Genomic DNA, 14,781 nt, shown 5'->3' with positions numbered 1-14,781 from the left:
TTGTGTGGTGTGTTCCTGTGCTCTGTGTTGTTTAAGGTGCACTCTTGCTGGGTGGGTCAGCTTCACTTCAGGTTCTGCAGAATTTAAAGAGGACTTCGGTGTTGTTAAAGACTACATTTAGTAAGCTGATTTGAGTGGCTCACCACATTCAATCCAAGATAATTGTCAGACTGACACACTTCCTTTAAGTTTAGGACATGCTGGCAGCCGGAGTTGGATTCAGGATTTTAATGCCTATTTTATTTTATTTTATTTTATTTTATTTTATTTTATTTTATTTTATTTTATTTTATTTTATGCCCTTGATTTGAGGGGCAATACTGGAAAGAAAAGGTAATATCAGAAATCTCTTTAGTAGCAAGGAGGTTTCTCTAAGACCAGTTCAGGTACATTCTCTTGATTACCCGGAACCTAAAGTCAGTTTAGTAGTAAAAAACTGAAAAGCTTCTGTCCTAGAGATAGCTCCCAAAGATTTAAACATGGAAGGGGGGTGGGGAGGACTGTCGGGGTGTTACCACCCTTCTGGGTGGCTGGCATGTTCCCTTTCTGCCAGTGAAAAGTTCTCTGATGCATCATATATTAGATGTAACTTCTGAAAGTAATGACTAGAAAGACCTTCCAAGGATTCCTTGGTATCAAGATCAAAAGCCACTGAAAGACTTGACGAAAGCCCTTTAAGTGGGGCAGATGACCACCACAGAATAACTTATCACCCCTTGTTTGACACTGTTTTGGCTAATTAAGTGCCACTGGAAAGGAGCAGTCCACAGTCAGAGCCTTGGATGGCAGCAGCGCGCTGGCAGCATCAGCAGGAGAGACCACCACAACATTGCTCTCTAGCTGCTTGGAGCCAAACTCACAGGCATCAGATAGGGAAAATCAGTGTAATCCTGCTGTCAGTTTATAAAGTGATTTGTGAACATTTTCAGTCTGGTACCTGCCACAAATAATCACTTCACAAAGAATTATTTTTTGAGCATTTGTGAGTTTGACCTTGGCGTTTTTCTTTCCGTTACCCCAGGAGCTAAAACTGATTGGGCTTGACATACCCCACTTTGCTGCTGATCTTCCCATGAATCGCTGTAAAAATCGCTACACAAATATCCTGCCATGTAAGTAAAATACATACAGACTCCTGCTAAGGTTCCTCAAGAGGGAAAGAAGGGTTTTAGTAAGAAAACTGGAGGATCAGGACAGCTTTTGACTGATAAAGGCCTTTTCTAAAACCTGCCCTTAGACAGAACCAGGCAATAGATGGTTTTTGTTAGCTTTGAAGAGACGTAGCTTTCTGGTGATGTTAATCAAGACAGGAGTCTGGAGGTAAGAAACGCAATGTTGTTTCTACTACTGAGTAGTGTTACTGCATTTTTCTTACAATTTTAATGAAACTTAACAGAGCCCAAAGGGACGGCATTTGGAGGGCGTATTTTGCAGAACAGTAATGATGGTGCATCCATGTAGTATTTACTGAAGAAAACATTGCTCTCTGTCAGTAAATATGAGCATTCTCTATTTGTTAATACAGTTTGGTTTTTTTCCAGTTTTTATAGGATTAACTTTAATTTTGCCTAGTTGGAGATGAGTGCTCTGTTTGAGAGCCAATTTTTTTTTTCCTTTCACAGATGATTTCAGTCGTGTCCGGTTAGTTTCAATGAATGAAGAAGAGGGATCTGACTACATTAATGCCAACTACATTCCTGTGAGTAAAGAGACTTGGTCAGTGTAAAGAACAGTCCCCTGTTCAGCAGTTAGAACGTGTCATCTGCAAATAGCACAGTATCTCCTGGAAACTCAATCACAGTATTTTGCCTGCAGGGAACTGTACTTTTCACAGGCCATCAAAAAAAAAAAAAAAAAAAAAGAAAGAATTGTGGGGAGGTTTTTGGCAAATTTTGCCACAGTAGCACTGGGTGAGCTATATGTCAATCTTTGTGAACCCTAGATTGGACTGGTAGAGAAATGGGAAGGAAATGTTAAGTGGTTCAGTGAAAAATGAAACTAGGAAAAACATAAGAAACTTCAAAAAAATTCTTCCAGGTTTCTACAGCACATGGGAAAAGGATTAAGCCAGACACTCCACAACTGACAAAATGCATACAGACCAGATGGTGCTGGGAGGGAGCTTCTGCTTTGTGCCTCATCTCTGGTGCTCCCAGTATGCCTCCTTGTGCTTGGCATAGAGCACCATTTACCAGGGACTAGCACCCAGAATTTTAGCATAATTGAAGTATATGCAGAACTGTAATCAAGCAGTTTGACAGTGGGGGGTGGGCTAAAACCTCATCAGCTCTTTCCACTCTCACCTGAGCGTGTGCAGTCACTTAGGCTTATACCTGCTGCTGCTGCAAAGGTTTGCCCCTCTGTTATCCCCCTCTTGCTGTGGCTCAGTGTAAGCTGTGTTAGGGAGAGCAACGGCCACTGGGTCACTGTGCATGGAAAGGAGGCAGGACGTTACAACATCTGTTTAGAAAAAGACCTTTCACTTGGGGACCATAGGCAGATGAGCATTTCTGCACCCTTGCCGTGAACAGAAGACAGAGCTGGCCCTGGCTGTGCTGGAGAGAGCTGAGCCAGCACTATGGAAAAAGGAGGAGCCCTCAGATGAGTCAGTGAAACCACTTCTTTTGCCACTGTGGCATTGCCCATGCATGTACTGCTGAGTATGTTGCCTGTATGTGGTTTCTATGTGTCAAGGGCGTGAACCTAAACACTCAAGCTGCAAGTGCCTGAGCTCGCAGTGAATCAAGAAAGAAAAGTGTTCCAGTGTTCAAAGGCATCACTCACAACTCAGGAAACTCTTATGACATGGGATTATGTATAATAGGATTTTATGTAGCAGTCCTTTCAGTTTGCTCGGTTCTGCTTTTTATAGTTTACATCTCTTTAGTTCTACTTACAGCATAATGCTGACCATAGAAAGTGGGACAGACATGTCATCTTAATGCTTGGCTTTTCCTGGTGACTGCTTCTCCATAAGTACTGCCTCCAAACACAGATACTAGCGGTGATCTGTGTCTCTGTGATAATAGAGATTTGACACTTAGGTCAGACCGTAGCCCCTGCAGACAAACAAACAGCAAATTCTGTGTAATGCAAAAACTTCGACTGAGCTGACTTCTCGAAGTGTCTGGAGGAAGCCATTTGTGGAAAGTGCTCCCAGATCACTAATACTTTTACAATCTGCATACTGTGGTGGCACAGAAATTGCCCTATTTACATGGGATCATGCTGTGTGTTGGATTTGTCTTTTGCTCTTGTTAGGAATATCAAATAACTTTCCAAATGTGCTTTTGATGAAACAATCTCAGCAAATATGCTTATAGCGGATGCCAAAATGGCCACTCAGTGGATCTTTTATTATAGCCTTTATAATGGTCTTTTGGTTTTGGAGAGGGGAAGGAATCTTTCCAACTAAAAGCATGTTGATAGGGATAGGAGAAGGAATACGTGGGTATAAAGCATCTGAGCTTCAATAAAACATAGCAATGATAATCTTTTAAGGGTGTTCACTCAGCATGTTCTCTATTATTTTAAGCCGAATTCTAATTAACATTTTATTAATGTAAGTCCTTATGACATAAACATGTGCATATAATCCTGTTCATTGCTACCTTCCATTTACATCAGTGACTGAAAATCACCACAGGCACTGCTTGGGATGAGTAGGCTAAGCGTCTGTAATTGGCTTTATGTCTTAACCCTTAAATTATGAAATCTGGAAGAAGCTGGAACTTTGATTTAGGATTCTCTTTACTTGTTTTTTTTTTAGTTGTCTTTACTGCTCTCTGGGCAAAGGATCTGTATAATAACAGCTTCATCTTCTGTCCTTCATTCTAGATTGCTTATACTTTGAGAGCATCAAAAACTGGCAAAAGTTGTAATTGCAAAGTAAATACAAAAAAACCATTAAGTACTTTATATTAGAAACCATTTTTGAACTTGAGCAAGCTAAAAAACACATATGCCAGACAAAAATACGTGTTCTGAAGCAGTAATCTTGTTGGTAAACAGTACCTGTCTCTTTGTTTCTTAGGGTTATAATTCACCCCAGGAATACATTGCAACCCAAGGACCACTGCCAGAAACAAGGAATGATTTTTGGAAGATGGTTCTTCAGCAAAAATCTCAAATTATTGTTATGCTCACACAGTGTAATGAGAAAAGAAGGGTATGTAACAAAATCTTGCACATAGTATAAAAGAAACTGCACTGAAAACAAATTTATTTTCTGATGAGTAAATTTCTTTGCATTGTTTGCTGATCATAAGGCAGCATCATAACCAGAGCTGGAATGGCACTTCGTTCACTTATGGCAGGCATTTCAGGATGATTAAGGGACTAGAGCATCATTCACATGAGGAGAGGCTGAGAGAACTGGGACTTTTCAGCCTGGGAAAGAGAGGGCTCAGGGGATCTTGTCACCATATGTAGTATAAATACCTGATGGGAAGGAATGGAGACAAGGGACCCCTCAGTGGTGCCCAGTGACAGGACAAGGAGCAATGGGAACAAATTAAAACACATTAAATTCTATCTGAAATCAGGAAACACTTTCTTACAGTGAGGGTGACCAAGCACTGGCACAGGTTGCCCAGAGGCTGTGGAGTCTCCAACCTTGGAGATATTCAAAAGCCATCTGGGCATGGTCCTGAGCAGCCTGCTCTAGGTGGCCTTGCCTGAGCAGGGGGGTTGGACAACATGACCTCCAGAGGTCCTTTCCAACCTCAAACATTCTGTGATTCTGCACTTTTAAGTTTAAGTAATAATAAAATACAAGTGTTATGCTTTACATTTTCCTTGACATTATAATAGAAGTGTTTGGAATATAATTTTTTTATATGTATATTCTTTTATATATGTATATTGTTGTTCCCCATGTTTTGTTCCTTTTGGACCCATTCTGTAACAATCTAAAAAGATACTGTGTATTTTCATTCTTCACTATACTAATGCTACCCTTCAGAAAACAAATGTAGAGCTTATGTCCACAGTTACACAGATGGGATACCTCTTATTGCAGCATCAAGAAAATAGTGCTGTAGACATTTCTAAAACTGAGGTTCAGTATACTTTTGTGCTTTTTTATATATGCATTATATATTTATATAAATATACATACATACATATGTAAAATGTATGTGTTTATTTCCCTTTCAGGTGAAATGTGATCATTACTGGCCTTTTACGGAAGACCCTGTTGCATATGGGGACATCACAGTGGAGATGCTGTCCGAGGAGGAGCACACAGACTGGGTTTATAGGAATTTCCGAATTAGCTACGTAAGTGAAACCGTTTGCGTGGGAGTGATTTTGGTCCAGCCTTTTCTTTAACTTTCATCCATTTCTGGCATTCAGTGGAAAATGCCTAAGAGAAAGATTGATGGCCTTACCCTCACTCCACATAGGCAAACGGCTAAATCACAAAGCTTTCCCTTAAAATTGCCATCTCTGTGAATTTCTCAGCAAAGCACAGCACTAGATTTCTGGACATTTCTGTGGTGCCAATAATTAATGACAACAAATGTGTAAACTTCTTTATCTCAGGCATATGTTTTTGCTATAAGCTATTCAGAGCTTGAAAATACCAACGTAGAAATTGAAAATATTTTTTCAAAAAGGCAATTCCGTAATATTAATATATTCCTATAAAGTACTGAAATGCACGTGAGAGCATGCGATTTCCAAATTAAAGCTGTTCAGATTTTTCAAGCATTTATTTCCAGCTTTATTTTCTGTACCAGATAGTTGCTGGCACCAGCCCGTGAAGGAAAGAGTAGAGATATGGAGGGGATGTGAAAAAAGCTGGGCACTGGCATGTCAGCGTTGGCCCAGGACCTTAGTCTTACTCAACCATGCCTCACTGCATTAGAAAGTGAACACAGGGTGCAGGCTAGGAGTGCAATTGCATAAAACACGATGTCTTGGGCTGTTGACATCCACTGAAAATAATGATGAGGCTGCAGTTTGCAGTTCAGGAAACAGTCCTTTACCAAACCCAGGACAGCTACATCAGGGTATTTTGTACTGATCTCGATTTTTAAATATCCTTTGCCTAAGGATCTTCTGTTGCCTGTGACTGGAGAGAGGTTACTGCAGCAGGGTTATCTAGCCTGACCCAGAATGGCAAGACTAAAAGCATTGCTTGCTATGGGTTTTGGTGACGACACCCCCCCATCCTTCCCCATGTTTTGAGTTCATTTAAGTCGCAAAGACAAATTGAGGATCTTATGTCACCTAAAGCCAGTAGAGTTTTTAGCATTATAAATCTTTTTTATAATAATGGGTATTTTTCTAAATATTTCCTTTGCCCTGTAATGATTTTTTCTTCCCTTTTGGTACTTTATTTTCTTTGAGGCTTGAAAAGAAAAACTCTCAAGAGTCCAGTTTTGATTGTTTGCCAACAGTGTTGTTCTTCATCTGTGGCAAAACAATAAAAGGAGAGGGAATGGAATAGAAAGAAGAAGAAAGCTTAAACTCGAAAAATGCAGCAATTCTTGATCTAAAGCAAAATCAAATCAAACCACCATGGGGAAAAAAGCAAAAAACAAATCCCAAACCTAGAAACAAGAGTTCACGCCTTTTTGATAAAGATGGTCTGATACCTCCTCCCCTTTTTAATCAAATAGCATGTAAATTCTTTTTTTTTTTTTTTTTTTTTTTGGCTGACTCTACTGTCTTAGGCTGCATTTGGGGAAAAAAGCCAACCACAAAATGACAAACACCCCTCAGTTTGGCTGGGCGTAACTGCATTATTGAAGCTCCTGTGAACATGCTGCTGTTCTGCTTTTCCCATTAGGCTGATGAGGTGCAAGACGTGATGCATTTTAACTACACTGCATGGCCAGACCATGGTGTCCCCACAACCAATGCTGCCGAAAGCATCCTCCAGTTTGTACAGATGGTCAGGCAGAAATCAGCAAAAAGCAAAGGTCCCATGGTCATACACTGCAGGTAAATGCTTCAAGGGAATGGAGAGTTAAAGGGTGTAACTCATTAAATAGGTTGGGAAACCATTGGAAGGAGAGATTTTGGGGTTCTGCTCACCTGTTAGCTGGAAACTGTTTTTTTGGTGTTAAGGGTAAACGATTAGTCTCCCTCTTTGACAAGCTGGGATTTCAGCCTGCAGCCATAGACATGACAGCACTGCTTTCTGGAGTTGAGTCAGCTCTTTGGATGTTATAAACAAATGGCTTCAGGAGGCGTAGCAAGCAAGCCTGATTTACACCAGCTCAGAGCCTGCCCCTGCTCCCTCATTTCCACACCTTCACAATATGGATGGTCTGGTCTGGCCAGCAGCCTGCTGCAGCGTGCTGCTCCCCTGCAGAAGTGTCTCTCTGTGCAGATCCTCCTCCTCCTCTAGCTTTTGGTACATTCAGGAGGTGACATGAAGAGCGTTGTCCTGTGCTAGCAGCAATACCAGTATCCTATGATAATGGTCCACTATCCTGTGATAACGGTTATGTTTTTTATTTTGGGGGAGGAATGTTGTTTTATATACTATCAATCAGATTTGTCTCTTGTACATCATCTGGGCTTTTATTAAGATGCTCACTTACTTGGCCTCTCTGGGGGCAGCTGCCGTGTTAGTGCTGATATCATACCAGATTGGTTCCTGATGCAAGTCTCCCAGCTGACTTCAAACCTCTTTGTGGCTCATAATGCAAGAGCTACTCACAACAGATTTCTTAGAAATAAATAAATAGATGAGTTACAATGGATGAATATGTGTGCATTATGGTGACACACTCCTAATGGAAGTCAAAGCTTGATGAGATTAATCTCAGCTGAACTTGGTGTCCTACTGGAATGCAAAACAAGAGCATATTTATAAAAGCAGCAAATCATGCAGCCTTCCCCTGTAACTTAATGGAGAAATTCATAGGGGATGTTGTTCTGGGAGTCCTAATATCAAGAAGGGTGCCAGTAAGACAGGGAAGAGATTTATATGTAGCGTTGTGAAATCAAACCACTTAACTGTTCTGTGAAGGACTAGAAGCAAGTATCAGAGAGCTGGGTGACAACTATAGTGTTTTCTTTTTAATTAGGATGCTTCTAGCAGCAGAAAGAGATATTTTCAGATAGTATTTTTAGAGTGTACTGTATGTCTTAGACCACATAGATTAAAAGTAGCAATGCTATGAAATTGGTGGAAGGGGGTGAGGAGGAGTGTATTGATCAACTCCTGCAGCAGTTGTTCTCAAATGTTAAAGGAGGCACAGAATGAATTTATCAGTTAACAAATCTGTCAAATAAATAGGTCAGATGTTCTGCTGTATTCATCTCATTTGAGATATTGACACTTTTGTTAAACACAAGAAAAAAAAAAACCACTACCCTGTTTCATGACAGCTATGTTGAACTGTCTTGAGATGAACCATTAAACTTTATTGCAAATACTTTCAAGGCTTTTCTGAAAAATATGACCAGACAGCAGAAAGAGCTTTTGCTAAGACACACACTTCTATACTTAGGTATGGTGTTGGGACACTATGTGAAACTCTATAAAACCTCTAAAAGCCACACTTATCATGAAACCAGACTTCAACTTTACACACGAAATCACAATGCAAAGAATCATCAACTAAATCAAAACAGTGTGTCTTTTTTCTAGTCACTGACTTCCCTTTGGGGGTGATGAAGATTTGTCAGCCAAGTGGTTGCTGACTATTTCTGTCTTATGCTCCCAAGGCAGAAGTCCTGGAGCATAGACTCTTCTGGGTGGTTTGTCCTTTGAGGATGAACTGCAATAGTGCAGTGCCTTTGCGAAGCTGAGAGCTTCACTGTGTCCAGAGCTGTGGAACTGAATTGTGCAGGTTCAACCCCAGCTGCCCCTGTGCAGCAATCACTGCCATGCAGGTCTCCACAGTTACGGCTACAGCCCCTGTAGTTAGAGATGTCTCATGAAATCTTTGAGCGGAGCAGTAAAAGTAGGAGGAGCAGATAGCTGAGGGTGGATGAGGGTGTGCATGCACATTCTGCGTGTGAGTGCATGTAGAGTAGTATAGGAAGGCAAAATAATTGCAGAGCCGTCCACGCCATACATTCTGCTTAAACAATGGCTGAAGGGTTGCACAGCATTAACTCCTCAAGATTAACCAGCCTGTCTAGCCTCAGATTAGCTACATCTGATTACTGCAGCTGCAGGACACCTGCTTTTTGCAGTACCACTGATTTTCCTGTGCATGCCCATCGGAAAAGCCTGAAATGAGATGTATGTCTGTGTGTGTTGCAGTGCTGGAGTGGGGCGAACAGGAACCTTCATAGCCCTGGATCGGCTCTTACAGCACATCCGTGATCATGAGTTCGTAGATATACTGGGCCTGGTGTCTGACATGCGGTCCTACAGAATGTCCATGGTGCAGACGGAGGTAAGACCAGTTCACTTCAACATTGTGAATGTATCATCAGATCTATTTCATACCTCCCTCTAGCGTGTTTATGTCCAGCGACTGTTATTCCCCCTGAGCACTTGACAAAATAGCAATGAATAGATACAATTAAGTTTTCATCTTCATTGTAATATTGTCACATTATTAATCTGGTGCATAGGTGGGTCTGATAATGTATCTATAGTCTCACTGATGTCTTCTAGAGGGGATGAGTTATTCTCACCTTCTGTGAAATTAATATGCAAAAATGAATTAGAATAGATTAGCATATGACATTTTCAAACCACTTTGAAAAGAATTGAGCTTGCTGAGGGGATTAATGGCTCAGGAAATTATATCAGTATTGGACAGCCATTCGCGCTTGTTCAAGAGGGCATCATCTGGCCAAGCATAGTTACACAATGGTAATATAAATAACAAGCAAACAGACAAAAGGATTGTGAGTCTGCCAGACACCCTCCTCCCCCTTCTCCCTGCCTGAATATCTACCAGGTAGTTCTTTTTCTGTTTTTAAGGCAAATGTCAGGAGAAGAGTCATATTGTCAGAATATATAATGGAAGAAAAAGAAATCACAAACTCTTTTTCCAAAGCAGAAGCTTTTAGGCATCTGAAAACTCCCCAGTTCCACTACTAATGAGGGAAAGATTTCATGCCGGTTGTACTCTTCACTGGTTAGACACAGTATAAGCTGGCAACCTCCCCATACAGTTGGAAATGCCACCATCACTGTTTGCAGGCTAGGTCTGGCAGATAATTTGTTGCCAAGGATCATAGAATCCAGAGCAAAGCAAAGAAGATTTAACAGGTCGTCCCGTTAAAGGAGAAGGAGAGGAGGAGAAAAACCTGCAGTGACAACAAGTAGAATCTAGAAATGAAAAAAGGTCATTATTCTCAGGTCATTCAGGATCATTCCTATCAAAGTACCCCTTTTCGTCACAATTCACTATATTAATCCAAAGGCAGATCCTTATATAAACACCTGAGACACAAATCCTGGTGGTTGATTTAACCTGCAACTGCCTTTACCGCTCCAGAAGTGATGTGATTTTTTTATTTTTTACATTTCTTTTTTTTTTTTCGCATACACACTCATTGCGTGCCTGTGGCTAATGTCAAGGGCTGCTGCGCTTTGGCGGTCTCTGAGCGCCTGCTGCTCCAGGCTGGGGCCAAGCCTGGCCACAGAAGTCACTAGGTGGCACTGGCACTCAGGCGCAGCGGCCACCGAGGAGGCTTTCCTTACAAAACCTGAAACCACACAAGGCTCACCTGGGTTCACGTTGCCTCATACACTGGAAACTTGGCAGTGCCTCGCTGAGCAGTTTAAAAAAAACAAGTGGCACAGGCCCAAAAAGGGGGTTAGATTGGAGAATACCCTGAATAGAAACAAGTCACTCCAAATTAGCTGGTGTTAGGCAATCCAGTCATTGCCATGGTCTGAAACAGGCTTCAAACTTGTATTGATGCCTCCTGGCGTCAGCAGACCACTGGGGACAGGGGCTGAAACCCAGACTCAGGTTTTGGGACAGTTGTTTTCACTTGAGCTTCACTTGCTCCCTGTGCCTAGTGCACATAAAGCTGAGTTTAAGGATTCATCAGGGTTTGGCTTCTCTCTGAAATCTAAAAGTCATCAGTTAGTTAAGGTTATGCCGAATTGAATTACAGGTTTAATCTGTATGATGATAATGCTTAGAAAAGCAGTCCATAACCAAAAGCAAAACCAAAGATAACCATAGTCTTGTTGCACAAAAACCTGTCCACAAATATAACGGTGCATGTGATTGATCCGACTTACTTACAGTGTCATTTGCACCGAGATGGATAACCCCCAAAATAATTAACTGCTCTGTGAACAAAATCAGGTTTCAGCTTTTTATTGGTAAAGTAGTTAAGCACTAAGGAACATGAAGGCCATGAAAATATTTCAGGTGCATATGTGACATGGACGCAATTTGCTGCACATAAAACATTCAGGTACCTTTCTGGGAATTAATTCATTTTCAGGCAACATAAAGTAGACCCACTCTACCTCAGATCCAACTGAACTATTCTATTTTCTATTCTATTCTATTCTATTCTATTCTATTTTCTATTCTATTCTATTTTCTATTCTATTTTCTATTCTAGTCTATATCCTACCCTATCCTATCCTCCCATCATCATTCAGGCTATTAATAAGTGATTATGATGCCAGGGCAGCTCAGGTGGGTTTCATGCTTCCCCAGCTTCTATCTGTAACAATTGCAGGCGATTATTTTGGGAGCTGACACCTCACTGTACATTGTGAGGCGTTGAGCAGGGAGAGATGGAGAAGCTGTGAAGGGTGTTAGTGTGAACTAGTGAACTGTTTCACTGGTTGGCTTTTTGTTGTGCTTTCTGAGACGCAAAATTTGGTCCTTTCTTCCAGGAACAATACATTTTTATTCACCAGTGTGTGCAACTGATGTGGCAAAAGAAGAAGCAGCAGTTCTGCATCAGTGATGTCATATATGAGAACGTCAGCAAGTCCTAGTTCAGAGTCACAGGTGGTAAGACAGGCACGCCTGGCCCTGGGCCATGCCCACAGCCTTATATCCCGCTGCTCAGCAGCAACCAGTGTCACGGGTGTTTATTCCAGGAGCTTTGCTGGCAGTTTGGAGCTTGCTGGGCCTCATCCCTCTCTGAGGTGACGTTCACACGGAGAGTGTGAGGAACATCCCTCTAGCCTCTCACAGTAAATAATCTGCTATACTTTCCATGGCACTGTGAGAGTGTATTGGCTCACTCATCAGTCAAAGAAAAAGAGAACCCAGAAATCCTGAGTGAGCCATCTAACCTTTCCCTGCCACTTGTCCTAACACCCCTTACAAAGCTGAAAGGAGGGAAGGGCTTTCATATCTTAAGTCGTTCTGAAGTCACTTGCCAACTGCCAGGTTACCACGGCCAGCAGAGGTCTGGGGACACTCTGCCAGCACTGCTGTTGTGGCAACAGAGCCTGTTGGAGGGCGAGATGGTAACCAAAAAGCTCTGACATGAAACACTGGGGAATTTTTTTTTTCATAAATCTCAAACCAGGGTACAGGAGGGGTCTCAGACTGATACTACCATTAGCATAAGCGAAGTGACCATCTTGCCTTTCCACTGAGCCCCAGTGCCTGACCTGTTGCACACAGCCAGCCCAGCCCATTCCCCAGCTGCGGAGGAGTAAAACACATGGCTCTGACCTACCAAGAGGTTTGCTGGTGGGGACAAACCGTGAGGCCACATGTCACTGCTGTTTAAGCTAATGAGCTTTGGTTCATTAGGTGGCAGTAATAACCCAGCCACAGCCTTAATATTTCCTTTTGGGTGAAGCAGGAAGCTACAGACTCTCAACACAAACTGGCTTCTCAAATAGCTGGTGCAGAGCTGGGCTGTGGGCACCAACACCAGCCTCCACTGCGTATCTGTGGTGTTGCACATGCACCTTTATTAGTCTCTGTGTACGTCATTCCCTGCCTGTAAAAGTCAACCCTGATTTGCTTCACTTTTGCTAATGTTCATGTAGTTTAGTGCCTAATCTGCGTCCCAGAGCCCAGCTGCTTAGTGGTGGGTTCCAGTCCCAGCCTGTAGGGAAGGCTGGTAAAAATCAATGTCAAGAACTGTGTTTATTTTCTTGTTTATTTCTAAAGCAGTCTCTTTCTTTGCTTCCAGGTGAGACCGTGAAGCACACCCATCTTCCCTTGCTTCTGACTTTTTTTCTTTTGATGGTTTGAACGGCCAGTTGTTCTACCATGAGAGACCGCTGCTTTGCGGTATACGGACAATAAAAGAAAGAAACTTTTAACTTTCTGAAGCACTGGGGAGACAAAGCCTTAACGAGCCTGCGGTGTCTTTTGAACTGTTTAATTTCTGGACATTTTTTAAAATACTGGACCAAATTCAACAACATGAAGGAAAAGACACTATATGTGCATACAGTAGATTGCTCCAGAGTGTTGGGTTTTTGTTTGGTCTTTTGGTTTTGTTTTTTTTTTTCTGTGCAGGTTGGGTTAAGGTTAAAGTAAGTGCAATATTTTTTTAATGGTTGACTGAAGAGCTTTCTTCATGTGTCACTGGTCTGTGCTAATGTCCATAGGAGAGCAGGCATTGTTAGTATCTAATAATACCTCATTAGTGAATAGCGAGGCATGAACATACATGAAGAAACCTGGAGATTGTGAAAAGAAAAGGGAGTGGGGGGGGCGGGGGTGGTGCTGGGTACATGGATTTGACAGTTTCCTACAGCACTGGTGTATGTGGGGTCTGGGGGAGGGGGGGGGAAGCACAAGACCCAAGGAACAGACTGACAAGCAGAAATCCAAACCATGAAGCCTGAAGCTGAAGCAGGCAGCCGACACTGAGAGATGGGATGGTTTCAGTTCTTAACTGTGCTATTACTAATTAAGCAGAGGGATTTGCTCTTTTCGCCAACCTTTTCAGTAACACCACTGATCAGGCTCTTGTTTTAGATGAATCTAATCGAAGCGCAGCTGAGTTTCAAGCTGGGCTATCTTAGACCCCATTACTATAGCATTTAACTGTCCGAGCAGTCTATGGTGCCTATACCCCTCGTTTATTATTTTTAATAAGTATTAACCTTGTGTAAAAACTTGAAGCTGATTCAGGTTGGGGGTGGGGGGGGAGGGGGTAGAAAGAAGAAAAAAAAAAAAAAAAAAAAAAAAAAAAGAGTGCTTTAACGGATGTAACTATTTCTCCGAGCCAGGAATTCACGATGTAACAAAAACAAGGTTTTGGCATGTGAAGGGCTGGTTATTGCTTTATTGCTATGAGGCTGCCAAAGCATTGGTATGGATTCCTGCAGGGGCTTCGGGGACAGGGCGGGGGGCTCTCTTCTTTTTTGCTGTCAGTTTCAGTTCTAGTCAGAATAATTAGCTATATATAAATTTTTTTTTGGTCTTTGTATAATTCCGGTACATCATTGTGTATTGTGACCTGGATGCTGTCAGAATGGATGTTGATGGCATTTTTGTAACCTGTTGCTTTGTGTCATCTCATTGGAAGTTAGCAGCAATGGTACTCAATGTAAAGAAAACAAACTTGAACTGAAAGTAAACACACTGGATTACTTACCCGTGAAGAAGTTACTATGAGCAAAAGAGTAAATGCACCCACATATGCTTTTTATTCCTTCACCCTGGGGCCTGCTATCACCTGTCAGGGTACCAGGGTGTAGTTCAGTAGCTCAGCTACTTCCAGGAGCCTGATAACCTCCTTCAGGTGATATTTGATTTTTTTTTCTTCCAAAGAGTTATTCCACTAGCAGGTAAATAGGTTTTTATTCCTTTAGTATCTACTTCATCATTGTATTGGTTACAATGGAAAACTTCCTTCAAGCTATTCCATATATATTATGCGAAACTGCATAGACTTAAC

General features: G+C 41.8%; 1 protein-coding gene across 1 annotated transcript in view; it reads left to right on the top strand.

The window, feature by feature from the left end:
* Positions 1-14,477, top strand: part of PTPRO (protein tyrosine phosphatase receptor type O) — a 154,267-nt gene extending 139,790 nt beyond the window's left edge. Inside the window, 8 exon segments of the mRNA XM_075115009.1 lie at positions 1,022-1,112; positions 1,623-1,699; positions 4,034-4,168; positions 5,158-5,280; positions 6,797-6,951; positions 9,233-9,368; positions 11,795-11,915; positions 13,060-14,477. Of these exon segments, the coding sequence (XP_074971110.1) occupies positions 1,022-1,112; positions 1,623-1,699; positions 4,034-4,168; positions 5,158-5,280; positions 6,797-6,951; positions 9,233-9,368; positions 11,795-11,899 (822 nt within the window). The 3' untranslated portion in view covers positions 11,900-11,915; positions 13,060-14,477.
* Positions 14,478-14,781: the final 304 nt, after the last annotated feature.

This window comes from Phalacrocorax aristotelis, chromosome 1 (genome assembly GCF_949628215.1).
Source record: "Phalacrocorax aristotelis chromosome 1, bGulAri2.1, whole genome shotgun sequence".
NCBI classification, from domain to species: domain Eukaryota; kingdom Metazoa; phylum Chordata; class Aves; order Suliformes; family Phalacrocoracidae; genus Phalacrocorax; species Phalacrocorax aristotelis.
This window is presented reverse-complemented; position numbering and strand designations above follow the sequence as displayed.